General features: G+C 40.3%; 1 protein-coding gene across 2 annotated transcripts in view; it reads right to left on the bottom strand.

Annotated features, from left to right (window-relative positions):
* Nucleotides 1–15,646: 15,646 nt before the first annotated feature.
* The window catches only part of LOC139419501 (protein Wnt-11-like), a 29,961-nt gene continuing 23,235 nt past the window's right edge, over nt 15,647–22,372 (bottom strand). For both annotated transcript variants that reach the window (XM_071169458.1, XM_071169459.1), the window contains one exon: nt 15,647–18,857. In XM_071169458.1, coding sequence (XP_071025559.1) covers nt 18,683–18,857 — 175 coding nt within the window. In that variant the 3' untranslated portion in view covers nt 15,647–18,682. The remainder of the gene's footprint in view (nt 18,858–22,372) is intronic.

Raw genomic sequence — 22,372 nt, forward strand, 5'->3', positions numbered from 1 at the left:
CGGACAGACGCCCACCCAGACCCTCCCCTATAGGTCAAGGTTTTGCGGCCGGAGTCCGCACCTTTGGGGGGGGGGGGGTACTGTCACGTTCTGACCTCTATTTCCGTTGTTGTGTATTTATTTAGTATGGTCAGGGCGTGAGTTGGGTGGGCAGTCTATGTTTGTTTTTCTATGTTTTGGGGCATTTCTATGTTTTCGGCCTAGTATGGTTCTCAATCAGAGGCAGGTGTCATTAGTTGTCTCTGATTGAGAATCATACTTAGGTAGCCTGGGTTTCACTGTGTGTTGGTGGGTGATTGTTCCTGTCACTGTGCTTGTTGTCACAGGATAGGCTGTATAGGTTTTCACGTTCCGTTTGTTGTTTTGTAGATTTGAGTTATTTCATGTATCGTTCAGTTTTCCATTAAAGAACATGAATAACCACCACGCTGCTTTTTGGTCCGCTTCTCCTCCTACAGACGAACGTCGTTACACAACCATTTCAAAGATTTTACTGAGTTACAGTTCATATAAGGAAATCATTCATTAGGCCCTAGTCTATGGATTTCACATGACAGAGCAAGGGTGTAGCCATGGGTGGGTCTGGGAGGGTATAGGCCCACCCACTGGGGAGTGAGGTCCAGCCAATCAGAATAAGTTTTTCCCCACAAAAGGGCTTTATTACAGATTGAAATACTCCTCAGTACCTGCCTCCCCCCTCAGACAATCCTGCAGGTGAAGAAGCCGGATGTGGAGGTCCTGGGCTGAAGTGGTTACATGTGGTCTGCGGTTGTGAGGCCGGTTGGACGTACAGCCAAATTCTCTAGAACGACGTTGAAGGCGGTTTATGGTAGAGAAATGAACATTCACTCTGGAAACAGCTCTGGTGGACGTTCCTGCAGTCAGAAATGCCAATTGCATGCTCCCTCAAAACTTGAGACATCTGTGGCATTGTGTTGTGTGACAAAAATGCACATTTTAGTGGCCTTTTATTGTCCCCCAGCACAAGGTGCACCTGTGTAATGATCATGCTGTTTAATCAGCTTTTTGATATGCCACACCTGTCAGGTGGATGGGTTATCTTGGCAAAGGAGAAATGCTCAATAACAGACATGTAAACAAATTTGTCCACAAAACTTGATAGAAATAACCTTTTTGTGCGTATGGAAACTTTTATTTCAGCTCATGAAACATGGGACAAACACTTTACACGTTGTTTATATTTTTGTTCAGTGTACTACAATTTTCTTTAGTGGATTATCAGATGATTGATGTTCATATTTGGTTACCAAATCATCAAAATCTATACTGAGAGATTTGTATTTTTAGTGTGGAAAAAAATAGGAATTGCCACCTATTCCCAGTGCATGTCTCTAATCAGACAATTCACAAGATCCTCAGTAGAAATCACTACTGCAAACACTCATAATCACACATAATGGCTTCACAGACTGCAATTTCTGCTCAATCTTCACTAAATAGATGGCATTACCTCATCCACTGAAATAAACATGGAAGCAATTAAAGTAGCGGGGAATCTGGCTACTCAAACTTACCCATACATTGGATGGGAAGATATATTTAAATAAATGTGTGTGTGTGTGTGTGTGTTTATATATTAATTTCCCCCTAATCACTTAAAATCCTTTATTTTTATTACTCTACAAAAGATTATGAAAACAGAGCACAGGTTGAAAGATTTGGAGGGCAGGTTGATTAAATTACCGTGATGCACTTGATTTGCAGTTAGGAGGGGGGACATCTTAATTCTATACCTCAGCCATTCATTTGGGAACCAGAGAAAGTGGCCAGATATAACCTGATCGAAGAGGAATGCGACTGACTGGGTCATATAGTGAGCTCATGAGGGTAACCCACTTTAAGTCATATATAGTCTTCCAAAAGATTGTTAGAACTGGAAAGCACCCTTATTGTTCAGCAGTGTAAAGGATTTGTACCAAGGCAGTGGCAGTTGGAGTATGGTTCCTTCCCTATCCAATTAGCTACTCCAGACAGTAAAATTCCTATCATGCAATATGAAGGTATTAGCCTGACGAACATAGCAACGTATGAACATCGAAACGAGTAATGGAACATTTTTACGTCTGTGTTTCAGCCCAAGAATTCCTGAGAGCAGTAGGCTTGTGCCAGTCTTAACATTAAAGACCCCTTCCATCTGTATATCACATTATAATACCATCAGGATAAATACATCACACATGGTGCTGAAATGACAGTGTTGTGTTGGAAGAATGAGATTTTGTTCTTAATAAACGGCTCGGGTTTCTTAGCTATCACTCTAACATGCTCACGTTACAGAAATAGCATAACAACAATACTTAGCCAAACTACGGTGGCCCTTCAGGATAACAATACGGTGAGTCAAAAGACACACAGCAAACTCACAGGGGCTATATAACTGTGTGTGTCTGTGTATGTGTGTGTGTGTGTGCGTGCGTGCCTCCGTGCCTGCGTGTGTGTGTTTATGTGTTTATGTGTGCGTGTCCTCAACCCTGCTCAGTAATGTCAATTAGTTAGCCATTTTCCCACTGGGTTTATTGACTCCTCAGGGTGCAGACTTCTCTGTAGGCCCTCTGTTCAGATCCACTGTGATTACACGGCTCGCTGTTAACCTTTCCCAAAGCACTTAGCTCTCTGTGCCTCTTTCGTCCTCGCTCCCTCTCTTTTCGTCTTGCTATCTTTCTTTCTCTTCACTCTGTTTTGGTAATACACCATTGACTCACACCTTTAAAAAGACACGGATGTTCTCAATGCATGGAGATTTATGTTCACTTTTTAAGTTTAATCGTAACAGTGTCAAAAAGCAGTATCATAAAACGAGGCAATACATGGTTGTCAGCTTAAGTTAGTTTTGTGTAATGAAAATATTTTTCCATTATAGAAACACCCTTACTGAAAAATCACATGAATAATACGTGAACACGTGAAGTGTTCCAAAAACACATGCTTTCATGTGATGTAAGTGATCTTACAGAGCATTCGGAAAGTATTAAGACCCCTTCCCTTGTTTCACATTTTGTTACGTTACAGACTTATTCTAAAATGGATGAAATAAATGTTTTTTTGTTAGGGTATTTAGAGGTTAATGCAATTGGAACAAGTATCTAAAGACATCAATTAACATGAATGGTGTCCTTTTATCTAAATCACATGGCATGTTTCGTAACTCCTTCGTAACTCCTTATTTTAGTGCTGAGACACTGTCAATAATGACTGCTCGCTATGTCAAGAATCTTGATCTTCAATATTATGAGAGCATCTGTATTGTATCTATGATGATCGTTGACTGACTTGATTTTGGGGGGAAAGCACCATAGAAATAGAATAACCTGTAATTCTATCTCTCTGGAAAGTACCCATTATATCTACATATTTCTCCGCTAAACCGACCTCCATAACCTTCCTTCACCAGTTCCCCTGATCCCCCATCTCACCCATCTTACCAGTTAGTCTTTATCTGGGATGTTCCTGTGCTATCTCCCAGGCAAGATGCCTCAGGACACATCCTAACTGCCCTGGAGCACCAGCCAGCTGTCTGATCTCAGAAAACAACAAAAGCAGCATTTAACAGCACATACTGCTGTGCCCTATTTACAAAGGGCTGGAGGGTGGGTGGGGAGTGGCTCACAAAAGTCAATTTACAGTATGGGTCAGTACATCTCAAAGCCTTTACTACTCCAGTCAAATTCTTTGTCTCCTTCGTTCACAGCAAGTATCTAGACCATAGGGTACACAAAGGTGATGGTCATTATTATGGTCTTGGCTGACATCAACCCCTAGAGATTTTCACTGCTGCCCATTAAACTCTCCTTTCCCCTGTCGATTACAGGCCAATTTACGCAGAGCCAGGGTCATACCAACTCCACTACCATCTCTCTGGCTAAACATATATCTCTGGAAAATACATAGAAACGTTAACTTTAGCGACAATCAGTTTGTGTTGATTTTTAATGTCTTGGGACTATGGGTGTTCTAAAGCTGCTGTGGTGGTGAAAGGCTGAGCAACAAAACCGCCTGGCCGTTCTGTTCACATAAGCTCACAGCTCCTCGTCCGCTTCTCTCTGGACTTTGTGTAGAAAGAAAGAGAACAGACAGAATGTGCAACAAGTTTATTTTCTTTTAGCCACTAGTGGTCCTCTCTAAAATGGACACCCACATGAATAAATACTACAGTTTACTAGAGAATACTATAGTACTTACTAACAGTATCCCTCGATATGTGTAGTACTTACTATAGAATTTTGTAGTATAATTTAGAATACCATAGTAAATACTACATTATACTACAGTCCGTAAAAACACTAGAGTGTGCTTAAACACTACCGTTTAACTATAGTAATAAACTATAGTATTTATTCATGTGGGTAGAATCAACCACACTTTCATGGATTATCTGAATTGTTTCACAGAGTCAAAGTATTTGTCAAGTCTTCTTAATTTCTGTTATTCTGTGAGATATTTCAACCATATTGTTCAATTAGACGTACAGTGCCCAAAAATTGGGCGTGCAAAATTATTCAGCCCCTTTACTTTCAGTGCAGCAAACTCTCTCCAGAAGTTCAGTGAGGATCTCTGAATGATCCAATGTTGACCTAAATGACTAATGATGATAAATACAATCCACCTGTGTGTAATCAAGTCTCCGTATAAATGCACCTGCACTGTGATAGTCTCAGAGGTCCGTAAAAAGCGCAGAGAGCATCATGAAGAACAAGGAACACACCAGGCAGGTCCGAGATACTGTTGTGAAGAAGTTTAAAGATGGTTAAAATTGATGGGAAGATGGATGGAGCCAAATACAGGACCATTCTGGAAGAAAACCTGATGGAGTCTGCAAAAGACCTGAGACTGGGACGGAGATTTGTCTTCCAACAAGACAATGATCCAAAACATAAAGCAAAATCTACAATGGAATGGTTCAAAAATAAACATATCCAGGTGTTAGAATGGCCAAGTCAAAGTCCAGACCTGAATCCAATCGAGAATCTGTGGAAAGAACTGAAAACTGCTGTTCACAAATGCTCTCCATCCAACCTCACTGAGCTCGAGCTGTTTTGCAAGGAGGAATGGGAAAAAATTTCAGTCTCTCGATGTGCAAAACTGATAGAGACATACCCCAAGCGACTTACAGCTGTAATCGCAGCAAAAGGTGCCGCTACAAAGTATTAACTTAAGGGGGCTGAATAATTTTGCACGCCCAATTTTTCAGTTTTTGATTTGTTAAAAAAGTTTGAAATATCCAATAAATGTCGTTCCACTTCATGATTGTGTCCCACTTGTTGTTGATTCTTCACAAAAAAATACAGTTTTATATCTTTATGTTTGAAGCCTGAAATGTGGCAAAAGTTCGCAAAGTTCAAGGGGGCCGAATACTTTCGCAAGGCACTGTAGTAAGGTCAGATAGGGCCTCCTGAGTAGAGCATTGGTCTAAGGCACTGCATCGGGGTGCTAGCTGTGCCACTAGAGATTCTGGGTCCAGGCGCTGTCGCAGCTGGCCGTGACCAGGAGACCCATGATGTGGCGCACAATTGGCCCAGCGTCATCCGGGTTAGGGGAGGGTTTGGCTGGCAGGGATATCCTTGTCCCATCTCGCACTAGCGACTCCTATGGCGGGGCGGGCGCAGTGCACGCTGACACATTCGCCAGGTGTATGGTGTTTCCTCCGACACATTGATGCGGATGGCTTCCGGGTTAAGTGGGCATTGTGTCAAGAAGCAAAGCGGCTTGGCTGGGTTGTGTTTCGTGGGACGCACGGCTCTCGGCCTTCGCCTCTCCCGAGTCCATACGGGAGTTGCAGCGATGAGACAAGACTGTAACTACCAATTGGATACCACGCAATTTGGGAGAAAAAAAGAGGTAAAAAAAAATAGAAACAAGAAAGGTCAGATAGAGGTCAGTGGAATTGAAGCATGCTGACAGAACTCACAAGTGATTCTAAGGCATTGTAAATCTCTGGTAAAAAATTTCAGAGAATGATTTTCAGCAAGACTATTATTAGACTGAATTCATTATTGTGTTCACATATTGTTGTTTTTTATATTGGGTATACATTTAGGGGATTTATAGACTTATTAGAGTAAATATTTTGTTACAATGGAAACAACCTAGTCTCAGGGTAATTCTGTCAGGTGTGTGCGTACTGGTAGCGAAGTCAGGTGCAGGAGAGCAGAGAGTTGTGAATAGGCGCACGCTTTATTGAGGCAGGAGAAACCAACAGACGGACCCAACTGCGTCAAAACCTCCAGCCCATAGGCAAAAGTGCAAAATGCACAAAACAATCACAATAATATATGTTTAACAATAAACAACTTTGTGAACAACACGGTATAAGCAAACCAGTCTGGCGCGTCAACAATTAACCTTTCTAGAGCACGGAAACCCTCAACATTCCGCTGAACATGCAGTGCGCGAAATTCAAAAATATTTTTGGGAAATATGTAACTTTCACACATTAACAAGTCCAATACAGCATATGAAAGATAAATATCTTGTTAATCTACCCATCGTGTACGATTTCAAAAATGCTTTACAGCGAAAGCACAACATATTAGGTCATAGCCAAGTCGAAAAAACACAGCCATTTTTCCAGCTAAAGATAGGTGTCACAAAAAGCTGAATTATAGATCAAATGAATCACTAACCTTTGATGATTTTCATCAGATGACACTCATAGGACATCATGTTACACAATACATGTATGTTTTGTTTGATAATGTGCATATTTATATCCAAAAATCTCAGTTTACATTGGCACCTTACGTGCAGTAATGTTTTGATTCCAAAACATCCTGTGTTTTGCAGAAATACTCATAATAAACATTGATAAAAGATACAAGTGTTATTCACAGAATTAAAGATAGACTTCTCCTTAATGCAAAGGCAGTGTCAGATTTCAAAAAAACTTTACGGAAAAAGCATACTCTGAGAACGGCGCTCAATACCCAAAACAGCCAGAGGAATATCCGCCATTTTGGAGTCAACAAAGTTAGAAACAACACCATAAATATTCACTTACCTTTGATGATCTTCATCAGAAGGCACTCCCAGGAATCCCAGTTCGACAATAAATGACTGATTTGTTCCATAAAGTCCATCATTTATGTCCAAATAGCCACTTGTTGTTAGCGTGTTCAGCCCAGTAATCCATCTTCATGAGGCGCAGGCACTTCATCCAGACAAAAACTCGAAAAGTTTGGTTACAGTCCTTTAGAAACATGTCAAACGATGTATGGAATCAATCTTTAGGATGTTTTTAACATAAAACCTCAATAATGTTCCAACAGGAGAATTCCTTTGTCTTCAGAATAGCACTGGAACGATAGGTAACTCTGTCGGGAGTGCGCGTCATGAGACCAAGGCACTCTGCCAGACCACTGACTCAATGAGGTCTCATGAGCCCCTCCTTTATAGTAGAATCCTCATTCAAGTTTCTAAAGACGGTTGACATCTAGTGGAAGCCGTAGGAAGTGCAACTTTATCCATATCTCACTGTGTATTCGGTAGGCCAAGCTTTGAAAAACTACAAACCTCAGATGTCCCACTTCCTGGTTGGATTTTTCTCAGGTTTTTGCCTGCCATATGAGTACTGTTATACTCACAGGCATCATTCAAACAGTTTTAGAAACTTCAGAGTGTTTTCTATCCAATACTAATAATAATATGCATATATTAGCATCTGGGACAGAGTAGGAGGCAGTTCACTCTGGGCACGCTATTCATCCAAAAGTGAAAATGATGCCCCCTATCCCAAAAAGGTTAACATGTAACACAAACAATTTCACACAAAGACATGAGGGAGAACGGAGGAATAAATACATGCAGTGTGATTGGGGAATGAAAACCAGGTGTGCAGGGAACAAGACAAAACAAATGGATCAATAAAAAATGGAGCGGCGATGGCTAGAAAACCGGTGACGTCGACCACCGAACGCCGCCCGAACAAGGAGAGGAGCCGACTTCGGCAGAAGTCATGACAAATTCGTAGGATTTATATCTGTTCCCTCCATTTAGTACAATATATTACGTTACATTTGGCTACATTAACAGTGGTTGTATAATTTCATACGAATTAGAGGACGTATAGTATCATCCGTCTTAGAGACTCTGCAGATCTTACACAATGCAATGATTCGGAGCGTAACGCAGTATATCTATATTTTTTTAATTCTCACAAAAACGGGCGGCTTCTTATGTAGTCCTGCTCATGCTGCTCACAACACAGTTTTGTTCCATTCAAATACTGTAAGGGGATGGAGAGTTCCTTGCACAGCCGTGTGGGTTGTGTTGTGTGTGTGTAGGCAATGAATCTGTATTTTACCACCAAACTCGCTTGGTTCATTTATCTGATCTTTAGGCTATTTATCATAGAACAGTCTATTTTGCATTGGTAACAAATATCGCCCTTTGAGCGCATTCCTATGCTTATACGTTGCTGATGCCTGACAGCTCCTACAATGCCTGGATAGGTATTTAAGTATCAGCTAACCTAATCATATGTCATAGCTATTTGTCAGTCGATGACACATTTGATGACATGGCACACAACCATTGGTTGTTGCTTCACCATGCCTTAGCTGTGGAACGCACCCTTTCTCAACGAGGCTGTATTTTACCACCAAATTCTCTTGGTTGAAATGGAACCAGAAAAATGTATTTTATTCCTCTTTCTCTTTAGGTCTATTCTATCAATTTAAACTGCTCTAAAAAATAATCACCAGTGAAAACAAAAGTGATGAAAGTGATGACATCCATGAAAACAAAAGTGATGAAAATGTAAACGCCGTTCCTTGATCTATAGGCTATGCATCAAAGTAGCATATTTTGTGTTGATACCCAAATATAAACCTAACAACTGTTCAGAGAATAAACCAAACAACATTGTAGCCTTCTTAGAATCCCCACCAAAGGTATTTTGTTTAGAAATAATAACTACCCTATTTTACAGTGCCTTGCGAAAGTATTCGGCCCCCTTGAACTTTGCGACCTTTTGCCACATTTCAGGCTTCAAACATAAAGATATAAAACTGTATTTTTTTGTGAAGAATCAACAACAAGTGGGACACAATCATGAAGTGGAACGACATTTATTGGATATTTATTTATTGGATATAACTTTTTTAACAAATCAAAAACTGAAAAATTGGGCGTGCAAAATTATTCAGCCCCCTTAAGTTAATACTTTGCTAGTTTAATAGTCGCTTGGGGTATGTATCTATCAGTTTTGCACATCGAGAGACTGACATTTTTTCCCATTCCTCCTTGCAAAACAGCTCGGGCTCAGTGAGGTTGGATGGAGAGCATTTGTGAACAGCAGTTTTCAGTTCTTTCATCAGATTCTCGATTGGATTCAGGTCTGGACTTTCTAACACCTGGATATGTTTATTTTTGAACCATTCCATTGTAGATTTTGCTTTATGTTTTGGATCATAGTCTTGTTGGAAGACAAATCTCCGTCCCAGTCTCAGGTCTTTTGCAGACTCCATCAGGTTTTCTTCCAGAATGGTCCTGTATTTGGCTCCATCCATCTTCCCATCAATTTTAACCATCTTCCCTGTCCCTGCTGAAGAAAAGCAGGCCCAAACCATGATGCTGCCACCACCATGTTTGACAGTGGGGATGGTGTGTTCAGGGTGATGAGCTGTGTTGCTTTTACGCCAAACATAACGTCTTGCATTGTTGCCAAAAAGTTCAATTTTGGTTTCATCTGACCAGAGCACCTTCTTCCACATGTTTGGTGTGTCTCCCATGTGGCTTGTGGCAAACTTTAAACAACACTTTTTATGGATATCTTTAAGAAATGGCTTTCTTCTTGCCACTCTTCCATAAAGGCTAGATTTGTGCAATATACGACTGATTGTTGTCCTATGGACAGAGTCTCCCACCTCAGCTGTAGATCTCTGCAGTTCATCCAGAGTGATCATGGGCCTCTTGGCTGCATCTCTGATCAGTCTTCTCCTTGTATGAGCTGAAGGTTTAGAGGGACGGCCAGATCTTGGTAGATTTGCAGTGGTCTGATACTCCTTCCATTTCAATATTATCGCTTGCACAGTGCTCCTTGGGATGTTTAAAGCTTGGGAAATCTTTTTGTATCCAAATCCGGCTTTAAACTTCTTCACAACAGTATCTCGGACCTGCCTGGTGTGTTCCTTGTTCTTCATGATGCTCTCTGCGCTTTTAACGGACCTCTGTGACTATCACAGTGCAGGTGCATTTATACGGAGACTTGATTACACACAGGTGGATTGTATTTATCATCATTAGTCATTTAGGTCAACATTGGATCATTCAGAGATCCTCACTGAACTTCTGGAGAGAGTTTGCTGCACTGAAAGTAAAGGGGCTGAATAATTTTGCACACCCAATTTTTCAGTTTTTGATTTGTTAAAATTTTTTGAAATATCCAATAAATGTCGTTCCACTTCATTATTGTGTCCCACTTGTTGTTGATTCTTCACAAAAAAATACAGTTTTATATCTTTATGTTTGAAGCCTGAAATGTGGCAAAAGGTCGCAAAGTTCAAGGGGGCCGAATACTTTCGCAAGGCACTGTAGGATATTTTGAAACTGTAAAAAGAGCTGCTAGCCGTGTGGATTTTATCCAGGAGCAAAGATTATGACATTTTATTTTTTGCTGATATGGGAGTGAATACATTCAGGCAGCATATTAAACTGGTATAATGTTGAAGGATGTGCTTGAAAGGATGCACATAACTCTGTAATGTTGGGTTGTATTGGAGAGAGTCTCAGTCTTAAATCATTTTCCACAGGGGTAACGAATCCAATTGTTTGTGTCGTCCGTTTCGGGAAAGTACCTGCGTAATTGCGCACCCAGCTCGCTCAGGTGCTTTGCTATATCACATTTGACATTGTCCGAAAAGCTTTAGTTCATTTGCACACAAAAAAACATGCAATGACGGAAAGACCTGTGTGTTGTCCTTGTTAATGCAGACAGAAAAGAGCTCCAACTTCTTAATCATAGCCTCAATTTTGTACCGCACATTGAATACACATAGTTGCAGAGAGTCCCTGAAATCTAGATTCAGATAATTCAGGTGAGAAAAAACATCACCTAGATAGTCCTGTCGTGTGAGAAACTCGTCATCATGCAAGCTGTCAGACAAGTGAAAATTATGGTCGGTTTAGAAAACTTTGTGCTCAAAAGTCAATACTTTACCCCTTGATAACCAGCGCACTTCTGTATGTTGTAAAAGTGTTACATGTTCGCTGCCCATATCATTGCATAATGCAGAAAATATGTGAGACTTCAGCGGCCTTCCTGTAACAAAGTTAACCATTTTCACTGTAGTGTCCAAAACATCTTTCAAGCTGTCAGGCATTCCCTTGGCAGCAAGAGTCTCTCGGTGGATGCTGCAGTGTACCCAAGTGGTGTCGGAAGCAACTGCTTGCACGCGCGTTACCACTCCACTATGTCTCCCTGTCATGGCTTTTGCGCCATCAGTACAGATACCAACACATCTTGACCACCAAATCCATTTGATGTCACAAAGCTGTCCAGTACTTTAAAAAATATCCTCTCATGTTGTCCTGGTTTCCAGTGGTTTGCAGAAGAGGATGTCTTCCTTAATAAACCTAAATTACATATACCAGGAGCTGTGCCAGGCTCCAGAGTCTGTTGACTCATCCAGCTGTAACGCATATAATTCACTGGCTTGTATGCGAAGCAGTAATTGTTTCAAAACATCTCCTGCCATGTCACTGATGCGTCTTGAAACAGTGTTGTTTGATGGAGGAATTGTCTGTATAGTTTTTTGGGCCTTTTCCCACAGCATTGTCTCAGCCATACCCACAGCAGCAGGAATAATGAAGTCCTCCACAATAGTATGGGGCTTGCCTCTCCTAGCCACCCGGTAGCTCACCATATAAGATGCTTCTAGCCCCTTCTTATTAATGGTATATGTTGCTTTAATACATCTTACTATTTGAAAGTCATCTTAATTCTCGCTTATTTTTTAAATTGTCACGTTTTGTTTCTAAATGTCTGCGCAAGAGAGATGGTTTCCCACAAGAGAGTAACGGTTAATGTGATTGGATGTTAATTATTTGACTAGGCTACCTGTATCTGACATTGTGTTGTTATTTTGCTGAACACTTTTTATTTTTTTTAATTTTTGGCAGAGAAAAGGCTACTCAGGTGATTAAAAAAACTCACCCAAATTTATAGCCCCGTTGGAAAATATAAATGTACTGTTTGAAAATGTGAAGAATTTGTATTTATTTTTTGAATTAATTATTATTTTCTTTATTTTTTCAAATGTGAATCAGATTTTTATTTGGCATACCCCAGTTTGGAATACCTGGTCTACACCATTAGACCATTAGTACATTACAAATCAAATATGTCTTGGAGGTGCTCAAAAATACGTATAGTCTACTTCGTATGGCTCTAAGGCCAGGCTGTGGAAAATCCTTCATGTTACCATTAGTAAAAGGGCACTGTCTTTAGCTTTGTGTTCAAAGGGTCAAGTGGAGGCCTTGTGAAAGGATGGTGTTTACTATTGCACTCCAAGTCAAGAGTCAACATACAGCCATATACTGTCCATTCACATCACACCCACACACACCAACATGGACTCAGGGGTAGATGTAACATGGTAAACGAAAATCCAGGACATTCAAATTAGTATGATATGTTACGTTGTATTAATTTGCGAATGTCCTTCATCCATTTCGGATGATATGTTCCGAATTACAATTCATATGATATGTTACGAATTACAGTTCGCATGATATGTTACGAATTACAATTCATATGATATGTCACGAATTACAGTTCGTATGATATGTTACGAAGTACAATATGTATGATATGTTAAGAATTGCAATTCTTACAAGATGTTATGAATTTGCAATACGTATGATATGTTATGAATTCTAGCTAACTTTAGCTAGGTGGCTAACATGAATGTTAGCTAGGTGGCTAACGTTAGCTAGGCTTAGGGTTAAGGGTTAAAGGTAGGGTTAGGAGTTAGGAGTTAGGTTAGGGGAAGGGTTATCGTACATGCTAAGTAGTTGCAAAATAGCTAAAGAGTAGTAAGTAGTTGCAAAGTTGCTAAAATGCTGAAGTTGTCCGAGATGAGATTCAAACATGCAACCTTTGTGTTGCTAGACATTTGTGTTATACGCCTACCCATCCACCCGGTCCAACCACCCTCCTTTAGTTTTTGCCCTAAGTAACCCTTCTGTCATATGTAACCATACCAAACGTAACATATCATACTAATTTGAGTGTCCGGGTTTCCATTCTCTATGTTACATCTAGTCTATGAGACCAGAATGCACACAGTCTATGACAGCATGGCTTTAGTGGACTCACTGTTCACTATTCTACTCTAGCTCTCCACGCGCTACCCTCCTCCAACACCCATTTACCCCCCTCGCCCATTCCCCATCACGACAGATTGTGTCCATCCTTACTTGCTGGCACTGCTTTTAGAATGCTGACAGATAGGTTCACAGGATGCCCTTTGAAGATTCTAAGTAGATAGTGTCCATTGTTCACTCCTTCTACACTGTGTTTCTATATACAGTATGTACTGTTCTAACACAGCATGAAAAGAGGGTTATGTATCCATGACACTGGCTTGTCTGGATTACAGGAAACATTGTGGGTGTGTTCGAGCGGATCGCTTTTGTCAAAATGTTGACCAACGTTGGTCACCGCCTTTCAAAGTGTTGCATTATGGTATAAAAATTGTCCGACTTGCAACAACATGTCAACTGCATGACCTTTACAACAACCACGTGATCAAAGGTCATGATTTTTCGACTGCAGTTGACTGGACATTTCAACCGTTTGCTCCTCACCAACTGCAACTTGAAGTCGGAACCAAAGCATTGTTCTAGACAACCTTCTGTTTTTTTGGAAGCAAAAGGCACTACATGCTCATAAATGGTTGATGTCGCCAACTATCATTGGTTATTATCAATGCAATGTTTACTTTATTCTTACATCCCTACATCTAATTACATAGGACTACATACATAAATAAATGAAATATCCTACTGTACCTATCTAGATGTATTGTTGTGTCCCATGTTATAGTCTACAATTTGTCTTGTATGTAATATTGCTGTCACCAAACAAATGCAAAATTGTTGATTGTCTATTAAGTGTGAATAAAATGGAATGCGTATTGTAAGCTACATGTGAGTTATTTTAGGGGATTTCTACACTGGCAATCTTAGAGGCTTAATCTGTGTCCGGGAAATGGACCCTTAATGAGCAGACAAATTACCAGGATGTGTACTCAGAACATGCGCTGACCTGCTGGCAAGTGTTTTCAGTGACATTTTCAACCTCTCTCTGACCCAGTCTGTACGACTTACATGTTTCAAGCAGACCACCATAGTCCCTGTGCTCAATAACACCAAGGTAACCTGCCTAAAGGGCTATCCCCCCGTAGCACTCACATCTGTAGCCATGAAATGCTTTGAAAGGCTGGTCATGGCTCACATCAACACCGTCATCCCAGACACCGTGGACCCACTCCAATTCGCATACCGCCCTAACAAATCTGCAGATGACTCGGTCTTTATTGCACTCCACACTGCCCTTTCCCACTTGGACAAAAGGCACCTACAGTATGTGAAAATGCTGTTTATTGACTATAGCTCAGCGTTCAACACTATAGTGCCCTCCAAGCTCATAACTAAGCTAAGGACCATGGGACTGAACACATCCCCCTGCAACTGGATCCTGGACTTCCTGATGGGACATCCCCAGGTGGTGAGGGTAGGCAACAACACATTTGCCACACTGACCCTCAACACGGGTGCCCCTCAGGGGTGTGTGCTTAGTCCTCTCCTCTACTCCCTGTTCACCCATGACTGTGTGGCAGTGCACAACTCCAACGACGATGAGACAGCCTATAGGGAGGAAGTTAGAGACCAGGTAGTGTGGTGCCAGGACATCAACTTCTCCCTCAACGTCAGTAAGACAATGGAGCTGATCGTGGACTACAGGAAACAGAAGGCCAAGCACTCATCATCGACAGGGCGGTAGTCCACATCACTAAGGATCTATCACGGTCCAAACACACCAACACAGTCGTGGAGAGGGCACGAAAACACATCTCCCCCTCAAGACGCTGAAAAGATTTGGCATGGGTCCTCAGGTCCTCAATGAGAGTATCTTGACTGGGTGCATCACCGCTTGGTATGGCAACTGCTTGGCATCTGACCACAAGGCGCTATAGAGAGTATTGCGTACAGCCCAGTACATCACTGGGGATGAGCTCCCTGCCATCCAGAACATCTATACTAGGCAGTGTCATAGGAAGGCCCTAAAAATTGTGAAAGACTCCAGCCACCTAGACTATTCTCTCTGCTACCACATGGCAAGCGGTACCGATGCACCAAGTTTGGAACCAACAGGGCCCTGAACAGCTTCTACCCCCAAGGCATAAGACTGCTAAATTAACCAAACCCTGAACAGCTTCTACCCCCAAGGCATAAGACTGCTAAATTAACCCAATAGCTAACCGGACTATCTGCATTGACTTTTTTTGCACAAACTTTTTTGACTCATCACATACGCTGCTGCTACTGTTCATTATCTGTCACAGAATTAAAGAAATTCACTGCAGTCAATAGTGATGATGACATGCAATCAATTACCATACAGGAATAATCTTTGTGGACTCCATTTAATCACATCTGTTATAATTCCATGTTGCACAATCACAATTAATAATGAGGAAGGTACAAGGCATGAAGTAATGGCAAGTAACAGGGGAGGCTAGCATTTTTTTGTGGGTATGATATTTGTGCATCTGTAACTTTCTCACTCATCATTATTGACGATTCATTTCAGGACTATCCGTAATCATGCTAGCATCCACATTAATGTACATGTTTAGAAGTGTTTATAAACATATGCTATTCTTATTTACAATGTAAATTATTCCAAAGTGACACAATACATTATTTACTATTAATTTCTATTGGGCACAAAATAATCTGAAACAACCAAAACAAACAGCAAATGCATCCAACAAATTTGTAGTGTCACAAGCTTGATGCAATCATTGCGTGTTAGTCAAAAGGTTGGACACACCTAGTCATTCAAGGGTTTTTCTTTATTTTTTACTATTTTCTACATTGTAGAATAGTAGTGAAGACGTCAAAACTATGAAATAACACATTTGGAATCATGTAGTAACCAAAAAAGTCTTAAACAAATATTTTATATTTCAGACACTTCAATGTATTCACCCCTTGCCTTGTTGATAGCTTTGCTGTAATTCCTAAACGGTTGACCCGATGTGGATGAAAATAACCTGAAATTAAAGCTGACAGTCTGCACTTTAACCTCATCGCCGTATAATTTCAAATCTAAAGTGCTGTAGTACAGAGCCAAAAGAAGACTAAATGCTTCACTTTGCCAATAATTACAGAGGGCTCTGTATGTTCTCATTCTAGCAGCCTGTGCACTCACTACCTGCTAATATTTTGAGAAAACCATCACAAAAAAACAAAACAAGTCCTGTGAACTTGGTATCTTATTTCCTTATCAAAATATAAATTCTTTAGAACATGTTGATCATGTTTAGCTTTGTGTAGAAGTGTAATTTTGATAACATTACCTTTATCGACAATAACAAAGGCAATTTTTATTTTACTAGGCAAGTCAGTTAAGAACAAATTCTTATTTTCAATGACAGCCTAGGAACAGTGGGTTAACTGCCTGTTCAGGGGCAGAACGACAGATTTGTACCTTGTCAGCTGGGGGGTTTGAACTTGCAACCTTCCAGCTGCTAGTCCAACCACTAGGCTACCCTGCCATGTCTCCCATTGTAACGTTTCCTAGAAACAACAGAAGTTGTCCAACTTGCTGTCGGTGCATTTGAACCTCCCCTGACTTTACTGTCAACTTCCGTTTACAGTCGGCTACTTTCGCCTTACCACTCAAACACGCCAGTGTATCTGGAATCCACTCCGCTGTACATTTCTCATAATTCCTAAAATAGAAAGACTTTAATCAGTTAAAACATGCCTATCAACCAATTTGTTAGCAGCTATTGACCGCTGCAAACACAAACCGAGCTCATAAAAGGCCTCCAAAAAGCTCATGTAACAATGATTGCGTTCTATTAAACATACTTCCCCTGCTGTTCTATATTGCTGTAGCTGTGTTGGCAGCATCTGTGCCCCCATGGGCAGGCTAGGTCAATAGTGGTACATGTGTTCGGCTTGTGCAGGTTGGAGCCTCAATGTGTCAGAGCACAGCATTGGCCAAGATGCTTAGCTTCAAGCCCTCACTAGCTATTTGTGTCTGTTAAGAATTATGAGAACCACAAGGCAACACAACGTTTGGTCAGAGGGTAATACCTCCTTTTAGTAACAACCTAAACCTTTGTATTCAAATAAATTAGATTTATTTTGTTTTTTAATTGGAGGTTTAACCACTTCCAAGATCTTACCTAATTCATATGAGCGTTAGGCTAAACCTGTGATAGAATTAAAGCTTTCTTACAATGGTCTTTGTGACAATGAGGAATGTCCAAACAAACAGTATCCCAGGTATTTTGTAATTGAGAGGTTGATCACAATTGGCCTTGAGATGAAACACTACAACACATCACAAGTGTGTTCATTTATCATAGGTTCACAGATGATTGTGTGAAATGTTTATTTTCTTAACACTTGGAGATTAAAACAGTAATGCTTCGAGGGGAAGAAATATAGCTAGTCTATTCCAAAAACATCAACTTGTGAGATTATGTAGTTCTCGTGACAAGTTTTTTTCTAAATGACCAACAAGTTTTTCATCATGATGATGATGATGATGCTGATAATGTGCGGTCTTGGGAAATTTTTAACGAGCTTGGTAAAGATTCTTTAATTAGTTTATAAATTATTTAATTCAGCATACAAAAAGACAGTATGTACATCCACTCAAGAGTGGTTCATAATAACACAGGATTATATGAGACCGATGTGTTCTGTTCACATGCTCTGAGCGTTAGGCTTTGGACTACCTGCATGTCAGACATTATAGGGATGATGTGCTGTTTCTAACACTGGGAGTTCTTTTTCATTTTTCTGAGGATGCACACAGAACTTTCTGTCTGCAGGCGAGTCCCCATTCGAGTTCAAGTGTCCACAGTTCAACATCAGTTACTGAAAGTACTTGAAGTTCCCTTTGTGTGTTTTGTACCTTTTCCTCTCTTTCTTTGCGTGTCTTTCTCTCTTGAAAAAACAAGTATCATTTGAGCAATAAAAAATATGGATCCTTCAGAACCCTTTGAACTCCATGGAAACGGTGAACGTCAACATCAGAGCGTGACCAGAAGTACAAAAAAACAAACATCCAATATCATTTATTTTAATAAAGGTATATGAAAATAGACTTTTGATATCCAAGTATAGCAAGTGTAAGGAAAGTGTAAGGAAAGAAAAAACCCTTGAGGACGGTGGTCTTCACGTAAACCGATAGGCATTGTCACAACACCCATTTGTCCACGTTCGTAAAAATGTTTAACTTTTTAGTCCAGCTTGTGGGTCAGAGTTTAATAAAGAATTATGAACAAAAATAAACTGTTTCTTGTCAAAATATACATGCTAAAGCTTAAGACAAAAGTAAGCCATCTTGGAAACGTAGTGCTTTGGTTATCTGTGGCCCCAGCCCAGAGACTGGATGGATGATGTAGACAACATGGACTCATTTGCAGACGTATCTCTCCACAATCCTCTCACACTTCTTACATGTGACATAGCAGCACCAGTGGTACTTGCAGTGGCAGCGTTCCACCAGCTTCTCTGTGTAGGGGTTGTAGCCTCGCCCACAGCACATCAGGTCGCAGCTGTCGCTGCCGATGGACGTCTTGTTGCACTGCCTGGAATGGACAGAGAAAGCAAGTTAAAATGATGTTTAATCCTTTTTTGCATCCATAAATGACACTGTCTGCCCCAAAACAAATGACAGAGAAACAAACCATTCTATATGCTGGTAATACATTTTGGCCAATGGAAAGCCGTCAAGGTCCCTAACATGTTTACACACACGCACGCACACACACACAGATACACACAGTCTCTCCAATGAATTCCCCGCTCAAAAAAACCCATTGATCTTAGAATAGTTCCTCTCTCAAATATCAACCCCAAAAAGTCCAACCCAAGCCTCACAAATGTATTTAAAAGGGAGAGCTTGACAAATGCTAATTGTGCATTCACCCAAACATTCTCCCACGTGTTTTGTCTGAGGGCAGCAGATGCTTTGCTTGGGACCCTTTAATTTCTTAAGCCCAGGGGCATCTTAAGTGAGCAGAGAATAGCTCTATCATAAATCAGAGTGAATACACAGGGGAGCCCTCCCTCTATTTAACCCTCTCCACATAATTGCATTGATTTATAATAGCAGAGTGTTAATGGCCAGCGTGGTGGGAGACAGAGACACTAAGAGGATGGCTGAAGGCTGCTGACACAGAGGGAAAAGGAGGGAAGGGGTGGTGGGTAGGGAGGGGGTAGGGAAGGAGGGAGGGAGGGAGGGTCATTGGAATACGTAGGACAGACTCCTTTATTTATTTTCTTTTTACCTTTTTCTTTTTTGTTTATTTTTAGGGGGTGGATCAGCTTTAATATTGAGGATAGATTGTTGCTTCCATCAATGTAATTGTCTAAATCATTTCCAATCCCCCATATCATTTTGGGGTAAATATATATATCCATGTACATATACAGTACATACAGTACATACACATACATACCCAAATATATATATATGTAAACATTCATAGATATACACATACAGTTGAAGTCGGAAGTTTACATGCACTTAGCTTGGAGTCATTAAATCTAGTTTTTCAACCACTCCACAAAATTCTTGTTAACAAACTATAGTTTGGCAAGTCGGTTAGGACATCTACTTTGTGCATGACACAAGTAATTTTTCCAACAATTGTTTGCAGACAGATTATTTATTTATCACAATTCCAGTGGGTCAGAAGTTAACATACAATAAATGAACTGTGCCTTTAAATAACTTGGAAAATTCCAGAAAATGATGTCATGGCTTTAGATGCTTCTGATAGGCTACTTGACATCATTTCAGTCAATTGGAGGTGTACCTGTGGATGTATTTCAAGGCCTACCTTCAAACTCAGTGACTCTGCTTGACATCATGGGAAAATCAAAAGAAATCAACCAAGACCTCAGAAAAATAAATTGTAGACCTCCACAAGTCTGGTTCATCCTTGGGAGCAATTTCCAAACGCCTGGAGGTACAACTTTCATCTGTACAAACAATAGCACGCAAGTATAAACACCATGGGAACACACAGCCATCATACCACTCAGGAAGGAGACGCGTTCTGTCTCCTAGAGATGAACATACTTTGGTGCAAAAAGTGCAAATCAATCGTAGAACAACAGCAAAGGACCTTGTGAAGATGCTGGAGGAAACAGGTAAAAAAAGTATCTATATCCACAGTAAAACGAGTCTTATATCGACATAACCTCAAAGGCCGTTCAGCAAGGAAGAAGCCACTGCTCCAAAACCAGCATAAAAAAGCCAGACTACGGTTTGCAACTGCACATGGGGGCAAAGATCGTACTTTTTGGAGAAATGTCCTCTGGTCCTCTGATGAAACAAAAATGGAACTGTTTGGCCATAATGACCATCATTATGTTTGGAGGAAAAAAGGTGGAGGCTTGCAAGCCGAAGAACACCATCCCAACCGTGAAGCACAAGGGTGGCAGCATCATGTTGTGGGGGTGCATTGCTGCAAGAGGGACTGGTGCACTTCACAAAATAGATGGCAACATGAGCAAAGACAATTATGTGGATATATTGAAGCAACATCTCAAGACATCAGTCAGGAAGTTAAAGCTTGGTCGCAAATTGGTCTTCCAAATGAACAATGACCCCAAGCATACCTCCAAAGTTGTGGCAAAATGGCTTAAATACAACAAAGTCAAGATATTGGAGTGTCCATCACAAAGCCCTGACCTCAATCCCATAGAAAATGTGTGGGCAGAACTGAAAAAACGTGTGCGAGCAAGGAGGCCTACAAACCTGACTCAGTTACACCAGCTCTGTCAGGAGGAATGGACCAAAATTCACCCAACTTATTGTGGGAAGCTTGTGGAAGAACACCCAAACCGTTTGACCAAAGTTAAACCATTTAAAGGCAATGCTACCAAATACTAATTGAGTGCATTTAAACTTCTGACTCACTGGGAATGTGATGAAAGAAATAAAAGCTGAAATGAACCATTCTCTCTACTATTATTCTGACATTTCACATTCTTAAAATAAAGTGGTGATACCTAATTGGCCTAAAACAGGTAATTTTTATGAGGATTAAATGTCAGGAATTGTGAAAAACTGAGTTAACATGTTTTTGGCTAAGGTGTATGTAAACTTCTGACTTCAACTGTACATACATACACATTCATATATACATACATACATATGCACACTTTTTTTAGAATATACCTTTATTATTCCCCGCAAACCCTACCACCCCTCCCACAATTGAAGTAAACTAATAAACAATAGCACTTAGGCTTCTACCTTCAGTTTATACGTATCATACAGATTTACAGACACAATCTATTTTACAATAGTTATATATATTTTTTTTTTGTCCTTCCTCTATTTCTGATGTCCATCCAGTTTGATTTCTATTTGTTACTGTGCTATTTTAAAATTTCTGAACCTATACACATTTTACAGACCCTGTATGTTTTACATTGGTTATCTTGTTGTTATTAGTCCCAACCTTCAGCTTCATTCAACCCCTCCCATCTTTCTCTTAACACCATCCATTTTGGATTTCTATTTGCCATATATTTTTCAACTGTGCTGTGATTCTTCAGAAAAGTACTGAACCTTTCTAATCTCATAGCTTCTACAGACTGTAAATTAAAGATAAACATTTTTGCTAAAATAATTATTGTATTATTGATTGATTGACTATGACTTTTCAAATCACCCAGTATTGCTATCTGCAGCGTTAGTTCTAGGTAAATGTTGCAATTCTTCAGCCATTCCTGGACCTGTGACCAAAAACGAGCTACATATGGACAGTACCAAAATAAATTATCTAATGACTGCCTCCTCGCAGCAAAATCTGCAGAACTGGGAAGATTGTATCCCCCATGTATATAACATTATATTGGTTGCAAGAATTTTGAATAATAATTTAAATTTGAAGTTTTGAATCCGGCGTTGTTTTCATGAACCATGTGAATTCATGAACCATGTGCCATGGAATCGGTACGTCGAATATCTCTCCCAAACTATTTTGCAATTTATATGGCAAAGCTGTCAATTTCTTGGTCCTTATATGAAATTGGTATATATTTTTATTTATCACAATTTTCTTTAACCATTTATGGTCTTTAA

The sequence above is a fragment of the Oncorhynchus clarkii genome, chromosome 10, assembly GCF_045791955.1.
Source record: "Oncorhynchus clarkii lewisi isolate Uvic-CL-2024 chromosome 10, UVic_Ocla_1.0, whole genome shotgun sequence".
In the NCBI taxonomy this organism is placed as follows: Eukaryota; Metazoa; Chordata; class Actinopteri; order Salmoniformes; family Salmonidae; genus Oncorhynchus; species Oncorhynchus clarkii.